Raw genomic sequence first — 22,895 nt, 5'->3', positions numbered from 1 at the left:
CACTTTAGGTGTTACATCAAATAAGAAAGTTAATTCTGTATAAAAACCATCTAGTGAAATCATTAGATTGACTTTTAAACAATGAAAAATAACTAGTTCAATGACTGATAGTGGGAAAATCAAATAGCATTTATTGGGTCATTACACATTTTGGCCTCCTCACTCCTTCACTTTTTGTTGTAGAAAAGATGCATAGGAGATGGAAGTAAATGATAGACAAAAAAAATTATGTTAACATGATATCAGCCATTGTCAGTATCCAAAATTATCCCTTGAAGTGTGCCTTTTGAGTGTCAGTGAGAAGGTGGGGGCAGAGAGATTGGTGGTTTCTCAATGAGCAGTTTTTCCTCATCCCGTGAAGCTGCCATGAAAAATGCATGGGCCTCTGTGCAGAGTTGAGGCAGACAGCTGCACTGTGTAGCTCTCATTTCATTAGAGATATACAGCGCATGTATTCATAGAAATGAACAAAATGAAGGAAACATATCTCCCAAACACACACATACACACAAAGAAACAGCAGTTGAAAAGTAATGCTTCTCTGTGGGGAGCAAATTCACCAGATTAGCACTTCAGTTGTACTAGACTTGGGCAAATCTCTGTCTTTTCTTATTTCTCTGACAAGGGCACCCAAGTAGGAGAGCAGGTGTTGCTGAATGCTTGGCAAAAGAAATGGTGATATTGCTGAATTGTCAATCAATGCAATTAACATCCTGTTTTATTTCACATTCATCATTTCAGAGATTCTAATCAGAGGTTTCCTGATGTAAGAAATAGTTCCACAATCTGTATTAGTTTTCCATTAATGTTAGTTTTAGCTCTGTTATTAACATTCCTGCTTGCAAGGTCAGTTTGAATATGTGCAGTGCTCATCAGATTCATTTTCTTACAACCAATTTTCCTGAATTGCACCATGAAAATGAATTTTTTATGGGTGCATATTGAATTGTCCTCCAAAGTATCCAGGGGCTGCTGCAGAATCATCATCAAGCCAGAGACTGTCACACATATAAAACCTGGTGATGCGTATAAAATTAGGGAAAAAAAGTTGAAAATTGTCAAGAGGACAATCTCCCAAGTGCCAAATTCACTTGTGGCAGGTTAAAAAAAATCTACCAATTTGTGCACAAATTTAAGTTTTAGCTGTGTCGAATCTGAATAAAATCAAAAACCTTACTTTTTAATCAGATGGGCAAAAACTTGAAAAAAAAGAAAAAAATTTGAAAGTCATGTTGAACCTTTGGTAACTAAACATTCAGAACTCAACTAGAGTGTTGCAATCTTCTAAAAATATTCTGTTTATACAATTTCAATATGTTACTCAGGTTCTCTTGAACAGGTTTCATTTGGGAATTTTCATATTTTGTCATAGTTGATGGATTTCAACTTGTAAGTGTTATACTTCATTACACAGACTATTTCCACCTTAAATTTTCAATTGCAGTGCAATTACAGTAAATTGTCTTAAGGATAAATTTGTTCCTTTAACAAATTATAAATCTTCCTGTAAAACTCAACATCAGTGTATTGCAGCACAAGAGTGACCTGAGACTCTCCACAATAATGAGCTGTTTGACCCCCACTGGAACAGCTCTGTGTCATTATCTTCCTGTCTGATGCCTATTCACACTTGATTACTCTGATTGCAGACATGGAGTGCTTTGTTTGTCTGTATGTTTGACATAGAGTGGGAGGTAAATACATTTGTATTGCATCTGTGTGGGCCTTTGTTGTCAAACTAGAATCAGTAGTGAAGAGCTGCAGGTAGACTGGATATTCATTGACTGATCTTATGCGCTGTAGCTGCAAGACTGACTATCCACTGTCACTTTAACAAGCTGTTGACAGAGGTATGAATGGTATAAAAATGTTCATCAACCAAACCACCTTAGTTAGCTTTGTTTATCATGCACCAATATGGCATGGTGGGAAATGAAAAGAGCTTTGCCGCAGTTGCCACCAAGCAAGCAGAAAGATAACAAACTGACAATGAAATTATATAAAATTGGGATTCTTAATTATATTGTAATTATCGGCCCTGCAATGACTTTTTAGTAATCACAGAAATTGCTTATGTAAATACATACATAAACCAACATATGCATATATCTTTTGAATGTCATATTATTGATAATATGTCAGGCTGCATGCATGAAAGCTTTTACGTACCCATATTACTCATTTAATGTAAGAATATAAAATAAGAGACATACTGCATTCATTATGCATATGCAGAAAAATCATCAGGTGCCTGTGTCATAAGTTGTACATAGTAAAGCAATAGCCATCAAAAGGTAGACTGCATGACATAAAAACTACACTGTGAAGAAACATTTTGACGCAATCTGAATCTTTAAAAAACTTAATGCTTACAAAGCAAATTTCAGTTGTAGTGAGAGGGCTGGAAAAACAATATAATGTTCTCATTAATCACACAGATACCTCTCTCCCTCTATCTTTCACCCTTTTGTCTTCTGCTGTGGCTCGCTCTCTCCATCGCTTTTTGAGGAAACCTCTCATTGCTCTGTAATTGGGAACCATTGAGATTTCTCTGGATCTCTGAGAGAAGTCCAGCCACACGAGCTGAAGGAACAATCAGTGAGTCTGTCGCCAGTGATTAAAAGCCCTGGCGGTGAAAAGGGAGGACTGGATGCAAAGTGGAAACAGAGAGCGACCATCCAATCACTGCAAATAAATATCCTGTTGTTTTGTTAATGAGAGCCATTAGTCTATTCACCTTTAGTAAATGCAGTTTATTCAGACTATTGGAAAGCAGAGCCAAAGGCAGACAAAGGACACTTCTGGTAGGATTTGATCTGACAGGCCAGCGGGGGCTAATGATGTCCCTCAATGATTTTCTTCAATCAATCACCATCACACATGTCAACAATCCCTGTGATGCACAGTTTGGTAGTGTTGAGAACTATCTAATTCTGGGTTCTAGTTTAAAACCATGGCTTTAGTCTGTCACAGAGAAAAAAGACTGAAAATGCTGAATAATAACACAAATATTAGAAAAGAACCAATATGGAAATGAAGTGCTGATGCTGGCGTGGAGATGATGTTTAACAATGTTAGTGAGAAAGACTGACATCTATCAAGTTGCAATTTTGTTTCTGGTAGATTCTTTGTCAAAAAACAAATTCATAATTAGATTTGTTTTTTGTCATTTTGCTGCTGACTGTAGTTGTCAGTTCAACGTATTCTTCTATGTTGTGCATGCGCAGTCAAGCATAGAATGAACAAGCACATACACACCAGTACACTACATGAAATCATACTGTACAGTAGGTTTTATAATGCAAGGAGACAGGTCATTTTACATTAAAAGCCCTTCAAACATGGAAAACAGGAAGAGGAAGGCAGTGGTTAAAAGCTATGTACAAATTTTCCAATAAATATAATTTAAATTTAAATTATTATATGCAATTTCTCGTTCTTGAAATTAATATTTAAACTGAAGTAACATCTCATTTCAGTTTCAAGTGCTTTCATATTGTCTCTTGCATGCAGTGATCAGTTCTACTCCCTAAATGTCAAGTGATGCTTATTAGCGAGATGGACAGACATTACAAATACACTTAGTCAATTAATCGATTATTCCACTGAAAGATTATTAATGAGTGAAGTCATTTGAAAATACCAAACATTTGCTGGTTACAGTTTCTCAAATGTGAAGAAATCTGATTAAAATGTTTGTAAATGAAAAATGAAAATGAGTTGTTTGACTGTTGGTTGGACAAAGCAAAGCATTATTTTGGGCTTTAGAGTTAATTGGTTAATTAGTGAAACAAAGTCATTAGATTAATTAAAAAGGAAAATAGTTGCAGCCCTCTTCTCATATGGCGCACCATGTGGCTAATGTTCTTCACACTGCATACAGAGCGCTGTGATTACATGTCAGTGGTCATTATGCTGTAGCTCTGGTTTTGATTCTATAATGTGTCCCCGTTTATATTCATGATTTTTTTCAACAGCTGCTTATTTTGCGGTGGTGGTGAGAGAAACAGTAGCCAGCTGGAAATCATTCAGACACTCGTTTTGCCAACATTACTTGTGCTGCACTGACCGTGACTGGCTGTGCTGCATTTGCTTAGACCAATGTCATTATGTCAGGGCGCAGGGCACCAACAAATCAAATAAGGTTCAAGTCAATACTGGTGTTTGTAGAGATACTCAGCAAGGCAAACTCAGAAAATCCTTTTTACAGGCGGAGATCAGATATGTGTTTGATATTGTGCAGTCAATTGTGTCCTGTGCTGCTCGGACAAGATGTTATTCTTGCAATGAATCCTCTGTGAATTTCTCTGTCCTTGCATATCCTTTGTTTTGCATCAGATATTATGTGAAATTTTCTGCTGAGGACATAAGATTTTTTTATGAGAGAAATAAGAATTTTCAGTGCACACATTGATCACCGCAGAAACATTACTTCGCCCCACCAACAAGATAACATGGTGAGAGAGGCATACTGACTGAGAGAGTAAATGCTGTAGTCAACAGTAATGTCCCTTTATTTAGCTTGTTGTGATACTCTACCTAAAATCTGTCAAATATTCCCTCCCAAAGGCTTGAAAGGTGATGTGTGTAGTTTCTTCCTCCATTAAGAACATTAAGAACAGCAGCTGTGGTAAGCTTGAACTAAGATGGTTACAGTGGTTTCCAAAGATGTCATCAATAGTGACACAGCTTCTGGTGAAGCTTTGAAGAGGGAGACTGTGTACCACAGAGCGTACTGGAACATAATGAGCAAACACTTGGACAGTAGAAAGGTGGATCATGCTGCAGGAAGGGTTTGAGAGGTTTCTGTAGATGTTTTGGTACTTTTTTCCATCATAAAAACTGTGACCACCTTTGGAATCCTTTTTAAACGACATAATTCAAGCTGATCAAAGCTGCTGTCCTTTGTGAAAGAACTATAAACTTTACCAGCTACATTTCAGGCCTACAGTAAGCAATACTCGGTGTGAGGGCATGTCAAGTCAAGTCAGTTTTATTTATATACGCCAAAATCACAAATGTGCCTCAAAGGGCTTTACAATCTGCACAGCATATGACACACTCTGTCTGCTTTTCTTGTGACATGTGCTGCGGTCCATATGCTCACTGAAACCTCGATACGGTTACTTAGGTGTTCTCAAGTGTGAGCTCTGCAGTCAAAGTAAAGCTGTGACAATGTTTCTTGCTACTGTGGAAGTGAATCTCTGTTGGCACAGTTGAGCAGATCTGCACATGTGCTCAAGTCACGTTCATAGTTGTAATACCTTTGCAAAATCTCAGCTTTTGACAACAGGTAACATGAAGCTGGTCACCAAGGAATGATTACTAAGTTTGATGTGATTGGCCAGTAGTCTGGCTGTTGACAGGTTTTGATCTGATCCTTTGAACTGAACCTGCAGGAGGAGCAGGTTAGCCTTGCAGCATAGGTTACCATGGTGATCTGTCCTGGTTAAAAGTGAGCCAGCTTTGTGATACTGGAAAACCTGGGTTAAGTCCAAAGATTGATACAGGCCCCCTGAAACCTCGCTGTAATATACTGTATATGTTGTACAGTGTGTCTTGTCCATAATGTTGCATATATTTTTGTCTGTTATGATTTTTTTTTAATAAATTCATTTTCTAAACCATATTGTAACCATATGTAAACCAAATTTGCACATTAAGTGCAATAGTGAAGTGCAATAGTCCATACAAGAATGGACAGATGAAGAAATGGCTGAAAAAGTTGTCATGTCACTGCTGTATTTACTAGCTTATGGTCCTATACGGTGTGCACAGTTTGTGAGTGCATACATTAAAAAAACATACCTTCCCTTGGGATGTCAAAGGAGAGGAGAGTCATCCCAACGTTTACACCCAAAATAGCTAATACAAGAATTTTGCAAATTTGATGTGGAAAATTCAAGGTTATTTTGTATTGATTATCAGATTTAGTTTTAGTTTTAATAATGAGCTCATCCATTTGAGTGCACAATAGTAACATAGACTGTATTGCAATAACAGAGTAATTTAGGCATCAGTGTAAAGAATGTTGCTGTCTCTTTGTTACCCACAACAGGCTTCATTACCATGTACATTAATGGTAATAAAGCTAAAGATATTGTAGGTGTTTAGTTGCATTTTCAAAGTAGCAAATAAATAAACTAAAGCAGTCTAGAAAATTTTACTGTATTTGAAGTGTAAACATCATAAACAGCTGAACAGCACTTCTTAGTATTTTAATATCCTTCTCCCCGCTTCCTTACTCTTTTCTTTGCAGCACTTTAGATGATGAGGGCACCAATCTCCGACAGCAGAAACTAGACAGACAGGTAAGTCTTTTTCAGTTCTTCCTGCAGTTCTGATAACAGAGCAACACACATATTAATCATAACAGGGCAATTTTATCATGACACAAACTTTCGCTGCTCCATCATGAGGCCGCAAATGGCCAACTAGGACTTATTATCTCTCTCTGTGATGTTCTAATGAGAGGGTGTATAAGGCTCTACAAGACTGATGTACAGTAAATTACATGCACAAAACCCAAAGCCAAACCATATTAACATCAGTACGTTTTGTATGTTTCATGCTCATTGTATATGTTAGGGACTGAACAGTAAGGCACAGGTCTTTGTAGTGTCAAAAAGTGTGGTTGTCTTTACCCAAAAAATGCAAAAGGAGCAAAGTATTTTTGATTAATAACTAAATTAAACCCTAAAAGAGGTCAACAGAACTGAACTCAAACTACAGCAAACTGAACTGTGTAACTGAACTGAAAATTGAAAACTGAATATAAACCTAAGGGCGAAGGTAATTTGAAATGAAAATGAAATAGTGTGGAAAGATAACCAAATATTTTAATCAGCTGGTTTGGCCGTGGCCATCACAGCATAGGTTAAAAAAGAAAATATACTGCTCTCCATAAGAAGTGGATTACAGTTTATTTCTGCCTTGTTCCATGATATCAGTTATGTTGAAGAGATTATTTGGACATATCTGTAAATGACAATGATTTATACTAATAAGTGAAATTGTATTTTTGTCCTTCTTGACTAGGAAATTTGATATGTGCTACCTTTTTTTTTTACATTTTTGGAACATTCCCAATGATTTTGTTCAGTATCAAAGATGTTTAGTGCAGATGTAGCGCATACTGTATGTTGTACAAAGAACGACTCAGCAGAATGTTTTAGCAGCTAGATTTCACAGTTGTTTATCAGTTTGAGTTGTTATGCTAAAAAACGAGTATAATACAAATGATATTTGCAGCATTTTTATGAGCGATTTCAAGTGATCAGATTCATCAGTTTCATTCTTTCACTGACAGACATCTCACTGTGTGAATTTTGGTCATATGAGAAAATATGCTTGTGTAAAGTGCTGTTTTCCATGTCTTGTCATTTGCCTGAATTGAGTAATGTGAGTGGAGTAACATACAGTACTCAGAACCACTAGCCTAGCCTTATTGATTACAAGAAAGCCAGTTAATGTCTGGATTAATGGTTCATTTAGCATTGATACTTCTCAATTTACTCCTCTCTCAATAGTTTTTTTAAAGTCCTTTTGGGAAACTATACATTTAAGGTACAATGTAATGTGAAAACAAGATAATGTATTTGCTATTTTTCTCATTGGTTAAGTAACTTGGCTTGCTTGTAGCTGTACACCCTCCATACCAAAGTTTATGTTTTGAGCCTTAACCACAGGTCAAGAACTTAAACATAAAATCCGTGTACTGCATGTAAATGTAGCCACTGTTGGCCATCACTGTCCTGGCAAAGATGTGAGCAGAACAGGAGATACTGTAGAGCACTCATGCTCTGTATCCCGAATTCCCTTTAATAGAAACCCTGAATATTTGATGAGCTCTGGTTTGAAGAATTGCATATAGGTGACAGTTAGTTCAGATGAATGGTTATATCCGGCCTGATGTCAGAGTGGTCTGGGCAGCATATCTTCAGATTGTTCTCTTGCGGCTTAATAGATTTATTTGATACTTTGTTATTGCCAATTTGTTTTTAAACCCAACCATCTGTTTATAGTATGAAGACAGCTTGAAAGAAAAAGGGTTATTTAATGAGATTACCAATGCTTACTTCAGTGACCTCTGTGCCTCTGTATTTTTGTTATAATTTAATTTATTCCCTAAAATGATGCACGTTGGGAGCATGTCATTATCTTTCTTTATGTCTTGGAACGTTTGTGTGCATGTACATTAAATGTCCTCAACAGCGAGCACTCCTTGAGCAGAAGCAGAAGAAGAAGAGGCAGGAGCCTCTAATGGTCCAGTCTAATGTGGATGGGAGATCTCGCACTCGCCGGACCAAACAGAGCGAGGAACAGGCTCCGCTGGTGGAATCCTACCTCAGCAGCAACAGCAGCACCATCTACCATGGTAAGCAGGACTGACACTGCTGCCAAGCTCTGTTGACGCAGAAAACCCAAACTGGGGAATTAAGAAACATTATGGATTGAACAGATTAAAGCTTCAGACTCCTTATTTGATCAATGTGTCTTATTTATAGGAAGCATTTGTTAATAGGCCCAAAGAGATTTTATTCTTATGCTGTTTTTTTCCTTTCCTGATTAGAAATGTAACACAGTTGCTAAAAACAAATATAAAAATAATTGTAGATCCTCTCCAGACAGGTGTTAAGACTGCATGGAACAATAATGTGTGTCTGATATGACTTTTTATTTATATAGTGCCAAATCACAATGCAAGTTATATTAGGGCACTTTTCACATAGAGCAGGTCTGGACCGTATTTACAAAGACCCAACATTCCCCCATGAGCAAGCACAAGGAAAAACCGCCCTTTAACAGGAAAAAACCTTGAGCAGAACCGGGCTCTAGGTGAGCGGCCATCTGCCTTGACCGGAGAAGCACCATGTTCTGGTCGAGGTAGTGGGAAAGTGAACTCTGAGCATAGCCAATGATACACAGACCCACAACTAATTATGAGGGTTACACAACATTAAAGTACTGAGGCACAGATTAAATAGGATGGTATGGGGTAGAAATACAAAGCAGAAAAATAAGATAAATAAGTGAATGAATAAATTAAATAAAATTTGCAAATTGCTTGGACTGTGTGTTGACAATGAGTCTGTGGTAATAATGTGAACACTTCAAGTTACAGCCCCTCATCCAAAGGGAGCCTCTGCAGGGCATTGAAGAACGATATAAACGGTGCCACTTTGTAACATATTTATCATTTGAAGCCTTCAAAGAATACTCAACTTTCTCAGGCTAAAGAAAGAACATCACATCTTTAAGCTAAGTAGAAATGGAGGGAGGATTCTGATATGGCTTTTCTACAAGAGAGAATTACCACGATAAAATATTTAAAATGACATCTACTCCCTCGCCCTCATTAAAGATTCCGGAGTCTATGAATTTTCAATTATATTTCATTTCATAAGTTTAACTGCTGGACACAACATGTCTCTGTGTTCACTGTAAAGTCTGTTCTAAGTGTATGTGCACTGGAAGCTTAAATTTTCCACATTACACTTGTGTAAGTTGAATATTGGACCAAGATTGACTTCAAAACTCATTGTAATGTCACAAATCATGCTCGTAGGCCCGCCCTTAAAATCTGATTTTCAATGAGCACAGAGAAACTTTCCGTCTTCGGAGGATGAATGTGAAAACAGCCTTCTAGTGTCAAACTTTGCACATACATTATTCCACACAGTGACGCTCAAACATCAAGCTACAAGATCAAGAAGAAAAACACATTTTTGAGTCGAAGGCGACTTTAATTAATAAATAACATCTATGAGACTGTTTCTAATTACAGTACCATTTTAGCAGCCGATGTTGAACCAGTACAAAAAACTGTATCATCTACAGCAGGCTTTTACACTGTGCTGCAAATCCTCTAGTCCTCAGATTTGAGTTTCTGTGTTGGACTGGGATTGATGAAGCCTGCTTATCTACACACAGAGACCAGAGCAGTCATCTAATCCGCAGTACTGAGGGCCTTTTCTGGGCTCAAGGCCATGAACTGTCATACTTCCTGCAGAGAGAAGAGAAAGTATATTGACAAAATATTACACTGTGCAAGGTTAATATATTCTGACAGAAAAAGGGGGATTAATAACCTTGTTATAACCATATTATCTGCAACCAATGAGTAAAATACATCTTCTGACTTGCATTCACTCTTTGGCGCTACACTGTGGGAAGTGGAAGTGGATGCTACATGTCATTGAACAGCAGCTCAACATTATTCTCATATATAACACTACATCTATATTGTATTGTACACCTGTTATAAATATTGTACAATTAGATTAGTTTTTTCTAGAGAAAAATGATTATGCAGTTCCCATTTCAGGCGTCCAGCAGTTCACATTTGTAAACATTTGTTCTTTTATATATTATTATTTCATAGCAGAGACTCAATAAAATGTAATAACTTGTCAGAAGACCTGAAATCTTAATCTTTTTTCAGTTTAACTCAACAACTTGCCTAACCTTCTTGTCCGTCTCTTTCATCTTCTGTCTGACCTCCCTGATAACCCTGTATGTGTCTCCATCCATGTGTTTAGTGCAAGAAGCTGAACAAGAGGAGGTGAAGGTGATAGCGGACCCACAGCCACCTCGCTCAGCCAAAAAGGGCAAAGCATCAGCCAGCTCCACTCCACAGACAGGCAGTGACAAGAAAGAGAGGAAGGGGAAGCACAAAGGTCAGCCTGCCAGAATTAAGACAAACAGCCGGTCAGACAGAGCGAGAGACAGACAGACCTGAAATGAATGGACAGACGATCTGGAAGAGAGCTTTGACTGACAGACTGACCTAATTAGAAAGCAGGTAGTCAGAAAAAGTAAAAGACAGATAACAGAGGAGATATTTGAGTCGTTATAAACGCAACGGAAGCATTTTTTATGTATCTCTTCTTACCATATTTTTCTTGATCTTTAGTATTCATGCTTTAATGCAAAATAAGCAGATTGAAGTCGTTAGACGCAGTCCACAGTATAAAAGAGAGGAAGCCATAATCCTTATTATGCAGCAGCTGCAACTATCTGTTTGAGCCCCCTTTGCAGTGCTCAGATAATGGCTTGCCTGTTGAATTTTCAAGCCAAATCCTTCAACAAACAGAGCAAATGAAGCTGCCCTCTTAGGCACCACTGTGGTGCCATGCTTGTCAGAACTCAACCCGTCTGTAATAATATATGATGGTCTGAGTGCTGTCAGCCTGCTGCCACACCACAACTGGAGACATAAATTAGTCTTTAGATGGAAGAGGAAAAACTGACTGTTACCCTCACTACTTTGCTTTTCAACATTTACAGTGTGTTGCTGAAATACTATGGAGCAGAATTAAGAATATTTATTATAACATTTTAACTTAAAATTTTTACAGATTAAAAAAAAAAGGGACATACACACAAAAGCAATCAGTCACAGACTATTTTTGGTATTATATTTCTGACAGTAAAGATGTTTGTCATTTGATGTAGAGCATTTAATGCTCATCTTTGGAATGACTTTGTCCCAGAAAAACAAAGAAGCTAATGGGATTCCACTGGGGTAAGAGAGTAATCAGGCCAGTAGCAACAAACTCAACACTGATGAACCTGTTTCACTCTGTCTCTGTCTCAAGCTCTATAAGCACACAGATACATTGAGGCTATTTCAATCAGATACTATTACTACACACACTAAAAAGGCACCAGCATTAAGAATTGAGGAAGACAGGGTGGCTAGATTAATCAGAAAGAGTAATTCAAGCCGCTTCATAAGTAAAATAACTACCTATCTACGGTATCTGAAATATGACATAAATTATTAGTGAATAAAACTGGATTTCAACAATGAAGATATGAACACATACACATGGGAATCCCATATGCTGTTTCATAAGACACTAGCTGTGTACATACACACTTTGAAGGAAAGGAAAAACAAGGATGGGTTATACTCAAGAAAATTCTTTTCAATGTAACACAGCAACACTGAACCATTGCTGGTATTCCTACAAAAAGGGATTTACAATACTGTTTAACTCTTCTTCTATGTTTTAACACTCCTTTTAAAACAGTGCTCTAATTAGAGTGTCCATGTATTTCACGCTTGCCATTATGTTTTTCTATTGTTTCCTACTATACAAAAAAGGACATTTAAAAAAGAGGTTGTCAGCTGCTTTAAAACCATCAAGATCTGTGCTTGAACGCTTGTAGCAGCAGAGACATAATGCTCTTCCCTCTGATACAGTAGAAGCTAATTTAATAAGAAAGAAAGTAAGAGAAACGATTATGATTACAGCAGGACAACAGAGCACAAAACACCCACTCATTCATTCATTCAAGCGGAAATGTGGAAATGTTATCACATTTAGTCAAGGAAGCTATGATTTTGGGTTATGTTTTGATGGCCACAACTACCTGTGATTTACTTTGTTTGTTGTTGTGGAATGGTGGCTCAGCAGGGATGGATGGCCTGGCTTCCCAGCAGGAGGATGGTCAGATCCAGATCCTGACAGTGGGTCACCCCACCACAGAGGAGGGCGAGGGAGAGCCTGTCATGAGCTGCACTCAGTCACAGAGTAAACAGGACCTGCGGGTGACCATGCTCAAGAAAGGTACTGTCAGTGCATCTGCAGCAGCACCACCAGGAGTCCATGTTTACACCCACAGCATGCTGGTCCACAGCCGTAGTGTGTCGGTAGGAGGGTGAAACACACTGAATCATGTTAGGACTTGCAACTGCAAATAGAAATGTCATTTTAAGAAGCACAACTATTAAAATAATACACAGATTAGATGCAGCTCAGATTGTCATATTTTTCTATCACCATCATTTTTGTCCCTTGAAAAAATAAAGGAACAACCAAACATTTTGAAAATACCCAGGCATGATCAATACTATAATGTCCAACATTATATTTAAATTATTACTTGAAATCTTTTTTTTTTCATTACAAATGCACAAGTTAGTTTTGATTCAAAATGGCAACTAGCTGAACAAATTTCATAGTTTTGGTTGAAAAACTGGAAAAAGATTTTGGAGAAAACAACACCAATAATTAGGATGATAGTGACATTTAGGTTAATTTAATTGGAAAAATTGTAAATACCTTGCAAGATATATATTCCCTATTATGTGGGACTCTAATTGCTGCAACTTTGCACTTGATAAGAAGTATTTTCATTAAGGTTAAAACACATTTTTACACACATGCTATTTGGACCAGCTTCAAGTGTGGTGCATTCTTCGGCACCAAATATTAAACACTATACATTTCTAATTATGCAAATGACAGGACTCACAACCTTCTGCGATGCCACCTTTATTATTTTACTATGCTAACACATCCACAGATACGCCTTTTATCATATACACTTGCCATGACAATATTATGGATGTAAAAAGTCAGATGCTGAATGACATAAGACTCCATGAAATAAATGTAACAACCAAGATGACAACAAGTGATAGAGGATGGTCCTGCTGTAACACTACAGATAACAGCTGGGACTACTAAACTCACATAAAAAACTCTCTACTGAATACTGACACCCTGGGTAAAACTCATATTTAAAGGCAACATGTGACCTACTTGTACAAACAAACTTGTACAAACAAGGGCCACAAGTTTTTCTATTTCAACCTCAAACTGTGAAAACATATTTTTTTTTACAGAAGTTACAAGCGACCTGTAAGAGCAATGATATGTACTGTAAGTGTGAAAGTGTTCCTGTTGGAGTCTTCACCTTCTGAAGCATTTCATGTCACCAATTAACAGCAGCAGGGAAGAAAAACTCTTGTTGCAGTGACACCTCCTTATTTATTAATTTCTGTCTGTGAAGGTATATCCAGCAGCATGAATTTTGATGAAGAAGAAGATGATGAAGACGAAATTAGCTCTAGTTCCTCGCAGCTCAACAGCAACACGAGACCAGGCTCTGCAACTAGCAAGAAGTCATGCAAGGTAACAGGAATTTCACAGCACACTCTACATAATGTGACTTTATTCTGCCAGGAACACAGCATCTTTTAAAAGTGGATAACAAGCAGCAACAAACGTAGATTCAATTTAGCTGCACAGCTGGACTCAATTCAAAACTGTTTCATTGCTGAACGTAGAGTAATAGACCATAAAATATTGTTGGCCTTTGGCTTTTTGTTTCCTCTACAAACAATATTTAGATTATTTTGGGCTTTTGCTATTTCTGGTCTGTTGTTTATTTGCCACACAGATGTCATCACAATGTAATTTGGCTGACTGTGGTATTGTGTGGATGATACCGTAAACAGGTGGTAGAACAATAATCTCAGATATTGAGTGAGAGACACCTTATATGTCTCCAGGAGTTTGAGAGGAAATGTTTGTTATTTGGTTGGATATTGAACACTTGAGACAGGGAGCCTTATATAAAGGTCCAGGTTGGCCACTGTAAACACTGATATGCAATTCATATGTCCACACATATTTGTAGTAAGTATTTTGAAAGTGCATTTTTGTTGTTTTTTTAGCAGGCAGAAAGCTGTTATTTTGCACACTTCTGATCACTTGAGGTCATTACGTCTAATGTTTGAGGTTTTGTTTTTCTCCATTTCAGGTGTGATAATGGATGACTTATACTGTAGGTCAGATAACCATGTAATTTTCTCTAAAAAAAAAAATACACAGTCTTTTTGCAGCCTCGACACTTTGTTCAGGATGAAATACAAGCCGATACTTATGATAACCATCATGTCTCTTTGCTCCTCATTCCACTCTAATCTTTCCCTTCAGTCTGCTCAATCTTTCATACACTACACCGTACACCAGGTCCTTATTTTAGACACAGTGTGCTCATTCTCAGTCCCAGTGGATGATCTGATCTTCAGACTCATTACTCTTTTCTAATGAAAGGAAACTCTAATGCATCACTTACCAGTCCACCATCTCAAGAGAGGTCTTGCCCCGGATGGGCTGTCTTTTCCTACAGGAGGTTGCCTCAGCGCCGACTCCACCAGTCAGTGAACCAGCCATTGATGTGGATGACCTTGAAGAGTTTTCCCTGCGACCTGCACCTCAGGGGGTCAGAGTGAAGTGCAGAATCACCAGGGATAAGAAAGGCATGGACAGAGGCATGTATCCCACCTACTACCTTCACCTGGAGAGAGAGGATGGCAAGAAGGTGAGAAGGGTTGGACAACAGAATTTACACCTGTACAAGATGGAGTTTTAATTGGCAATTGGCAATAATGGGCACTGTTTCTACAAGATTAACAGATCAGATATGGCTGCCAATACATTTAAAATAGATATGGAAAAGGTGCAAAGGTTTCTGTTTTTTTTCAGTTATGCTCTGTGAGTAACATCTATATGTTCCAATTAATAATTATTTTCATTTCAAGCAGTGTGTATCCAAATAATGTCTTTATGGGCGATGCTGATATTTTACTAATTTGGTTTCTGACTTGGTTTGCCACAGGTGTTTCTGTTAGCAGGAAGAAAGAGGAAAAAGAGTAAAACATCCAATTACCTCATCTCCATTGATCCCACTGATCTGTCTCGAGGTGGAGAGAGCTTCATTGGTAAATTGAGGTAAGTCCACAATGCGTTTGCGACATGAAAAAAGTTTGGCAACCCTCACTGGGAATCATGTGCACTAAAGAATCATGCTAAGTGTTGTTGTACATGTTTTCTTACTTAACTTTTCTACTGTCAATGCTATTTCACTTGTCTTAAAAAATTTTTTTACCCCTATACTATCTAAAATTTGGTTTTAGGCCTTGTGTTGAAACTATTTTTTATGCATATTTAATGGTTATTTAATTGAACAAAATTGCATTTCCATATGTCAATAACTAGAGTACATTTGAAGTGCAGTCCCATTCCTCCATGAGGCAGGTGAAAAAAACCGCACAAATAAATCTCTCCAGTAAGTTTCACAAAATTTTGCCCACTGAAGCTGAATAATTAGTAATGAACAAATTAAGGACTAACTGTTCATGTATAGCATAGTATATATAGTATATGAATAGTTAACAATTAGTGTTTAAAAACACCTTTACATTAATATTCAATGTAAGGCACCAGTAGAAGAATATACTGTCCTTCACTCTTTTAGCCACACTAATGAAAATATATAATTTAGAAAAAAATGTCTTGTATGTTTATACCTTCCTCATAACTACATACATACTACATACATTAGCTGTAGATTTGTTTCATCTTTAAGGCCACATTACCACAGTAAGACTGGTAGGAAGTGAGTAGGGACATAATCCTTAGAGACAGCTTCAAGGCTGCGTTAGTGGCTCCATGGAAACTCCTGGGGAGTTTAATCAAATATGGCTGTGTGCAGCCTTTAATCTTCAGAGCTGGTCAGACCATTGGTCGATGCGCTGTTCAAACCTTTGCAATCACAATCCCACTTGAATGATGGAGATTTAAATTTAAATGAACAGTGACCTTTCATCTAGTGCTTCTCAAGAGTCCTTGAGGGGGCTGGCCTAAATGAGGTATAGTGTATAAGAGCTATGCAGTCAGCTGTTTATAGCTGTGGGATTGAAAAACCATTGCAAATCCGTACCTGGCTACTATACATTTCTGAAAATAACAGCTGTAACTTCTTACTTGAACACATGGGCCATTTGAATGTAAACATAGTCAAAGTGTGGGCTGCTGGTGGCATTGTTGTGTGGATATCCAGATATCTTCTGAACAGCTTTTTCATCTGAAATGGGTTCTCACAGTGATGGAGCTCATATATTCACTGCCTTAATATGAATATGTCTCAAGAAACCAAACAATGCACAACTATGCACTGCGTGGGGAAGCATCTCATAAAACTACATATATACAGAAATGATTTACACTGGTACAAAACATTGATATTAGTCTCTGTACAAATAACATCTGGATACTGCCATAGAATATAGAATTAGAAAGCATCATTTTATTTTGATATTGTAGTTATTAGTGCAGCTTTTGTGTAGTACATAAATAGCAGAGCTACATAGCAGCATTTTCCTCTCTAGAGACAGTATTAGAAGTCTGAAGTTGTGGATGAGGATCAGAAGAACTTGTCTTTTTTACATGGTAAATTCTCATCAAAAAACTTTGAGGTTGGTCTAAGTTAATAAATCATTTAAAGGCAAACCACTGGCCTCTGGCTTCTGGCCGCTGACCATCATCTTGCTGGGAAGTCCAGCTATCCGTCCCTGCAGAGCCACAATCCCACAAAAACAAACTCCATCAGAGTTTTTCCATCAAAACAACAGTACTATTCAACAATCAGTGGGGGATTTAAAACAGCAGCTGTTCCTTTTTATACATTATAAATAGGCACTAAAAGGAAAAGTTGTATAAGAAGATGCAACATGCTGTACATGGTTTCAGCAGTTAGAGAGGCAAAAAGTGTAACACACACACACACACACACACACACACACACACACACACACACACACACACACACACACACACACACACACACACACACGCAACCATCAGACTTTGTTATACCTTCTTATCTTCACAGGTCTAATCTCATGGGGACCAAGTTCACTGTATACGACAGTGGTCTGAACCCTATGAAGAGCACCACCAGCCTCGAAGCTAGCAACCTGCGTCAAGAGCTAGCAGCCATTTGCTATGTGAGTGAAAATTTTCCTTAACGGTAATTTTTTCCCTGAAATTTCTTGGAGTTGAATGTAGACAAATATTGAGGTATAGGATCTCAATAGGATGCAGAATAATTTAGTGTGGTTGCATACACTGAGATGCTTAAATTACTAAGAATAATCCACTTATAACACTATTTTAATTACACGGTTTTGAGTAATGTCATTTTTCTAATAACCCTCTTAACATTATATGATTTAATAACACAGCTCCAAAGGAACCAAAATAAGAACTATATGTCATTTTATTTGCTTTGAAAATACAACATCCAGGTTAATGTGTCTGGTGGCCTTTAAAATATACAGTTTTATTTAGACATTCAATCTAAGATAATGAGATAAAGGCATTCATGTAACGGTCGAGAGTCAAGGCATTAACTTAACTTGATATTAGTTATCATGTATGCTTGCATACATTCATTAGAATATTTATAAAGGGGAATGACACATTATAAAATTACCTTTACTTTCATTGCAGCCAGAAATCAGTTTTAATAACAACAATAATTTAACATTTGCTTAATTAGATTGTAGGTATTATTTCAACAATAAGCAGATTATTTTATTATTTTTTTATTATTTTATTATTATTATATTATTTGTAGAAAATGTTTTTGTCAAGTTGCTTCAAGTGATATTTAAATATGTCATACTTTAAATATGTCATAGATGTAAACTTGCCTCCTGCTATGGTAAATATAATGATAGCAGATGAAAGTTAAACATCTTCTCTACCCAGGAAACCAATGTCTTAGGATTCAAAGGACCTCGCAAAATGAGTGTCATCATTCCTGGGATGAACATGGACCATGAGAGAGTGTCAATTCGCCCACGAAATGTATGTGTTACCTAATTGCCTAACAGCCACGTCTGTGCTGACCATTTCAACCTTCTCTAATACTTACATAATTCATCTGATCATAATTGATGTTTGAAACTATTCTACTTTTATTCTTTACAGGACCATGAGTCATTGTTGGCCAGGTGGCAGAACAAGAACACAGAGAGCGTGATTGAACTTCACAACAAAACGCCTGTGTGGAATGATGATACACAATCGTACGTGCTCAACTTCCACGGCAGAGTCACGCAGGCCTCTGTCAAGAATTTCCAAATCATTCATGACAATGACCGTGAGTTCCATACATCTAACCTATTATAATTTTAAATATAATGAATATATTGGTATGGTATGATAATCTTGTGCTGTACAAAAGACCCAGTCAGTGGTAGGTTTTAGTACAGACCCCCCCTTTGTAAAAGAGAAGTTATAATAAACAGCGAGGAGTCCTGATACAAAAATAATGAACAAGGTGGATAAAAACACCACGGGTCAGTTTGATGAGTGAGATTTAAAAGGAGCATGAGTAAGTTGCCATGGTTACCTGCAGTGATATGATATAGTGTGGTTAAACTTTTGACCGGAACTATGTTCTGAGCTGTTACACAGTTTTAATGGATGTCTGCCAGCCAATCAGAAAACATTGTCTCTGGCTGCCATATTTGTGATAGTAGGGAAACTAATATGCATCTTTGCTACAAAACAATTACATAAAGTAACTTCTAAAAGACATACAGTATGTTTCTCATCAGAGTGGTATTTGCTGAAATGGGTGTTTTATTAATTATATAATTTAGTGGGAGCCAAAAAGTGTTCAATATTAAATAGATAAAAAATACATTATGAAATGTGTAATAATATTAGCACAGACCAAATATACAATATTTAATAATAAAATTGAAAAATAATCCAATATCCTTTTCATCACAAAGTCTACCTGTCAATCAAGACAAATAGGGCAGAGCCAATTATCTTATTGATTGTTGCTTTGGTCTGAGTGAAGGAACAGCCAATCATATAACATAACTTTTCATAAGACTGAGTTGAAACTTAAAATTTATTGGTTTGTTTCACGATTTCATGGTTATATTATATACTTTAGAAAGACTGGGAAAATTGCACACCTTGATGCAGTCTTGTTGTTTCAAGTTCTAAACATCAACATTTCAGCACACAGTCTTCCTCAGATTCTTCATATACATATATATATATATATATATATATATATATATATATATATATGTGAGTGTGTGTGTGTATGTGTGTGTGTGTGTGTGTGTGTGTGTGTGTGTATTTTTGTCTGTGTTTATTTAAATTATAACATAATAAAGTATTTTTTATCTAATATTGAAGACTTCCTAAATACACAATATAATTCCACAATACAGCTCATCTAAAATTCTGGTTCCTCTCTTCTGTAGCTGACTACATTGTGATGCAGTTTGGCCGTGTGGCAGAAGATGTCTTCACCATGGACTATAACTACCCAATGTGTGCCCTCCAAGCCTTTGCCATAGCCCTTTCCAGCTTTGACAGCAAGTTAGCCTGTGAATAGGTCCCAGCCTGACGTTCAGTGGAGAACTGGTCCATCTGTCCTCTCAACAAGGGCTGTTAATGTATCCCTGGTTGCTGGTTTGAGATCTCCAAATCACCCAGTACCCTGGAATTCCTGCATATCCCAAAATGCTTTATGGGCCTCAAGTTTTGTGTGTATCTGTGTGTGGGGGGGGTGGGACATTGGGATGGTTCTTGGTCAGCGGAAGTAAACAAGCACAAAGCGTAATCCACTTTCAGAATCAAATTCATTTGTTTTGATAACTATAGTCATTTTGTACTGTAATGGCATTATAAAAACAAACACTGTTCCTTTATGTAGGAGTTAGAGAAATTTAACATTTCTTTATCTGTAAATTATAACTAACAATTACACATCTGTAAATTGACTGAATTTTATGTAGTCTGCCACACTAATAACACAATGTCACACACTTCCTCAAGCATGAATACTGCTTATAAAGTTACTGAATTAAACAAAAAACATAACATGCATGTCACAATATATTTATTTTGTTATTTATGTATTTATTACATGTTGATTTTGTTTTCTGTTTTAATTTGCAACGGTCTCAACAATCTTGGCTCTATGGAGCAGCAAGCACATACAGTAAAAGAGCATCACAAGACAGAGTATCTCTTGTATCCACACAAAACAATTAGCTACATGGACATGAACAGGGCAAAGGCATGTTACACTGTGCTGTGTACCATAGATGATATTGTGTCACAGTGTCATGTATGTGAATGTATAGGATGATGGTGCACTTTACTTTAAGTCAGTAGTGGATGAGATATAGCTGTACATACTTGATTGTGCCTTTGAAGACTAATTCCAGTGTTACGCTTTGGATGTAAAATGAGCTGAGCTTGAATTGGTCTTTTGCTGTCCTTATGCATTGGAGATATTTCTCTGTAGCTACTTCTAACTTACTTAACTAACGCAGAGGTCATTTGGAAGGATTAAACATCTACAGTTAAAAAAAACCTCTCAAAGGATTATAATCCAAAGTGCACATCACTGGACAGTATTTTAGTGATTGTCCAGATATATTTAAATTTCATTTAGGGCCTACAACATGTTACAGTAAAGAGGTGAATAATTATTTACAGTATTCTGTTTCAGGCAGCATATATATCAAAAGCACTCAGGCTTAAGGCTGTCCTCATATCTTCTGATGTCTCCTACCTGGAAAAAAAACCGAACACATTGATTTACTGCCAACAAACACACACAGCAACAGTGTGAATCTGCCACAGTTTCAACACTTACATATTGCATCTCTTTACATCTATGATTAATTTTATGCTCCTCTGATGTGGAGTTTGGTACATTCCTCATTTGACTGGCAGTAAGTTTCTATATCATGTGGTTAGAGTTTTATTGCTGTTCACATTTTAACTCAAAATAGTATTCCTCTTTCTCCTTGTGGGGTAATATCCTTTCTCAAATACAGTATATGATAGTATTTTGTATTTTATGACCAGTAAGAAAATGCTGAATGAAGGCAAAGAACAATCTCTGATACCACTATTGGTTACTGTGGGTTATGAGGAAATCTTTATCAAATGTGCTATTCTTGTACTCAATTGTGCTCTAACTATTTTAAATTTCTATTTTAAAATTGTTGATACTCTTGCTGTCTGCTTTTCATACATATGTCCAGGAACCAAAGGTTCTTTCACTTTCTGTTTTTAGTCCTCCCGTTGTAATGTACAGTAAATGGTGTACAATTTACTGTGATGGTATAGACACAGTCCTTTGATCATGAAAAAAATAAAATAAAGCTTCAGTAAGTCGAAGTATGTGTAACTTGTTTATGAATTTGGTGAATTGATCTGCAGTCTTTTTCCATTTTCTTCTATTTCAAAACAAGGTAACAGTGAACATCCCATCTCATTTCACTGATTAAGTCCAGTCCCAGAAAATTCACTTTGTTGTAAACTATGATTTTGGTTCCTCCTTGGGTCAGTTAGTATAAATATATTGTGTTGTGTATAGTGTATAGTGGCAAGATGTATCAACATGCCAGAGTTTTGTCAAAACTAATCAGGGGTGTTTGAGACATTGTGAAGCACACAGATGCCTCTGCTTCGTTGTCTCATGTACTGATATTCCACAAGAGTACGTCTATCTCCTTTAAAATGTGGTTTGTGCTAGTAAACTGAACATGTCCTTACTGTTGATTGTTTATACAAGGGAGGGTTAAAATCCTATAGTATGTGATGTATGGAAGAAGTAGAAGAACATAAAATGAGCATGGAAAGACTTTATTTGAAGTTGAGAAGCATTGCCATCTTTATCATGTGCATCTGGTCATTTTTACAACAACTTGAACAAAAAGGTTGTATGTGTAAGGAATTTGTGCACAAATAGTTTTATGATTTTAAGGGAGAATTATGAATTAATATTGTGCACAACTCAAATATGAAATTATTCATCCAGCAACATAACTCATATTAGAGTATATAGGGAATATAGTAATAGAGAAATAGTCCTCCTTGTTGGCCACACGAGAGGTCAATTGAAACTATGACTATTGTTAATTGTAATTATGATTTTGCAAGGGTATAGGCCAAGGGCTTTTAAGGTTAATTGACTGAGATGCAAGCACAAGGAAACACAAACAAGTTCACTTTAGATTATACACACATTTATTTAAGTACTACAGTTACAATTACTGAACACTACAACTACAACATATTACAAACAAGACACAAGAGGGAAAGGAGGAAACTGATACAGAAGGCTATGGCTAGTGAATGATTGAAATTGATGATACAGGGTTATCTATTGTGCAGTTGGTATGAGAGACCTGATAGACAGCTGAGATGACTGTTACCTCAGAAGCAGCGAGTCAAATCAATCAACTGTTTAGTTCT

The 22,895-nt window shown here is 36.9% G+C and overlaps 1 protein-coding gene across 3 annotated transcripts in view; it reads left to right on the top strand.

Moving 5' to 3' along the window:
• Window positions 1-21,234, top strand: part of tub (TUB bipartite transcription factor) — a 45,338-nt gene extending 24,104 nt beyond the window's left edge. For 2 of the 3 annotated variants that reach the window (XM_044350259.1, XM_044350274.1), the window contains exons 2-12: window positions 6,260-6,311; window positions 8,215-8,377; window positions 10,542-10,679; window positions 12,423-12,578; window positions 13,807-13,928; window positions 14,932-15,123; window positions 15,421-15,533; window positions 17,476-17,590; window positions 18,357-18,455; window positions 18,579-18,750; window positions 19,880-21,234. In XM_044350259.1, coding sequence (XP_044206194.1) covers window positions 6,260-6,311; window positions 8,215-8,377; window positions 10,542-10,679; window positions 12,423-12,578; window positions 13,807-13,928; window positions 14,932-15,123; window positions 15,421-15,533; window positions 17,476-17,590; window positions 18,357-18,455; window positions 18,579-18,750; window positions 19,880-20,013 — 1,456 coding nt within the window. In that variant the 3' untranslated portion in view covers window positions 20,014-21,234. The remainder of the gene's footprint in view (window positions 1-6,259; window positions 6,312-8,214; window positions 8,378-10,541; window positions 10,680-12,422; window positions 12,579-13,806; window positions 13,929-14,931; window positions 15,124-15,420; window positions 15,534-17,475; window positions 17,591-18,356; window positions 18,456-18,578; window positions 18,751-19,879) is intronic. The other variant, XM_044350266.1, reaches the window with a different exon arrangement.
• The last annotated feature ends 1,661 nt before the right edge of the window (window positions 21,235-22,895 follow it).

The sequence above is a fragment of the Thunnus albacares genome, chromosome 1 (assembly GCF_914725855.1).
Source record: "Thunnus albacares chromosome 1, fThuAlb1.1, whole genome shotgun sequence".
Lineage (NCBI taxonomy): Eukaryota > Metazoa > Chordata > Actinopteri > Scombriformes > Scombridae > Thunnus > Thunnus albacares.
The sequence above is the reverse complement of the archived record's forward strand: the minus strand, read 5'-3'. Positions and strand labels throughout refer to the sequence as shown.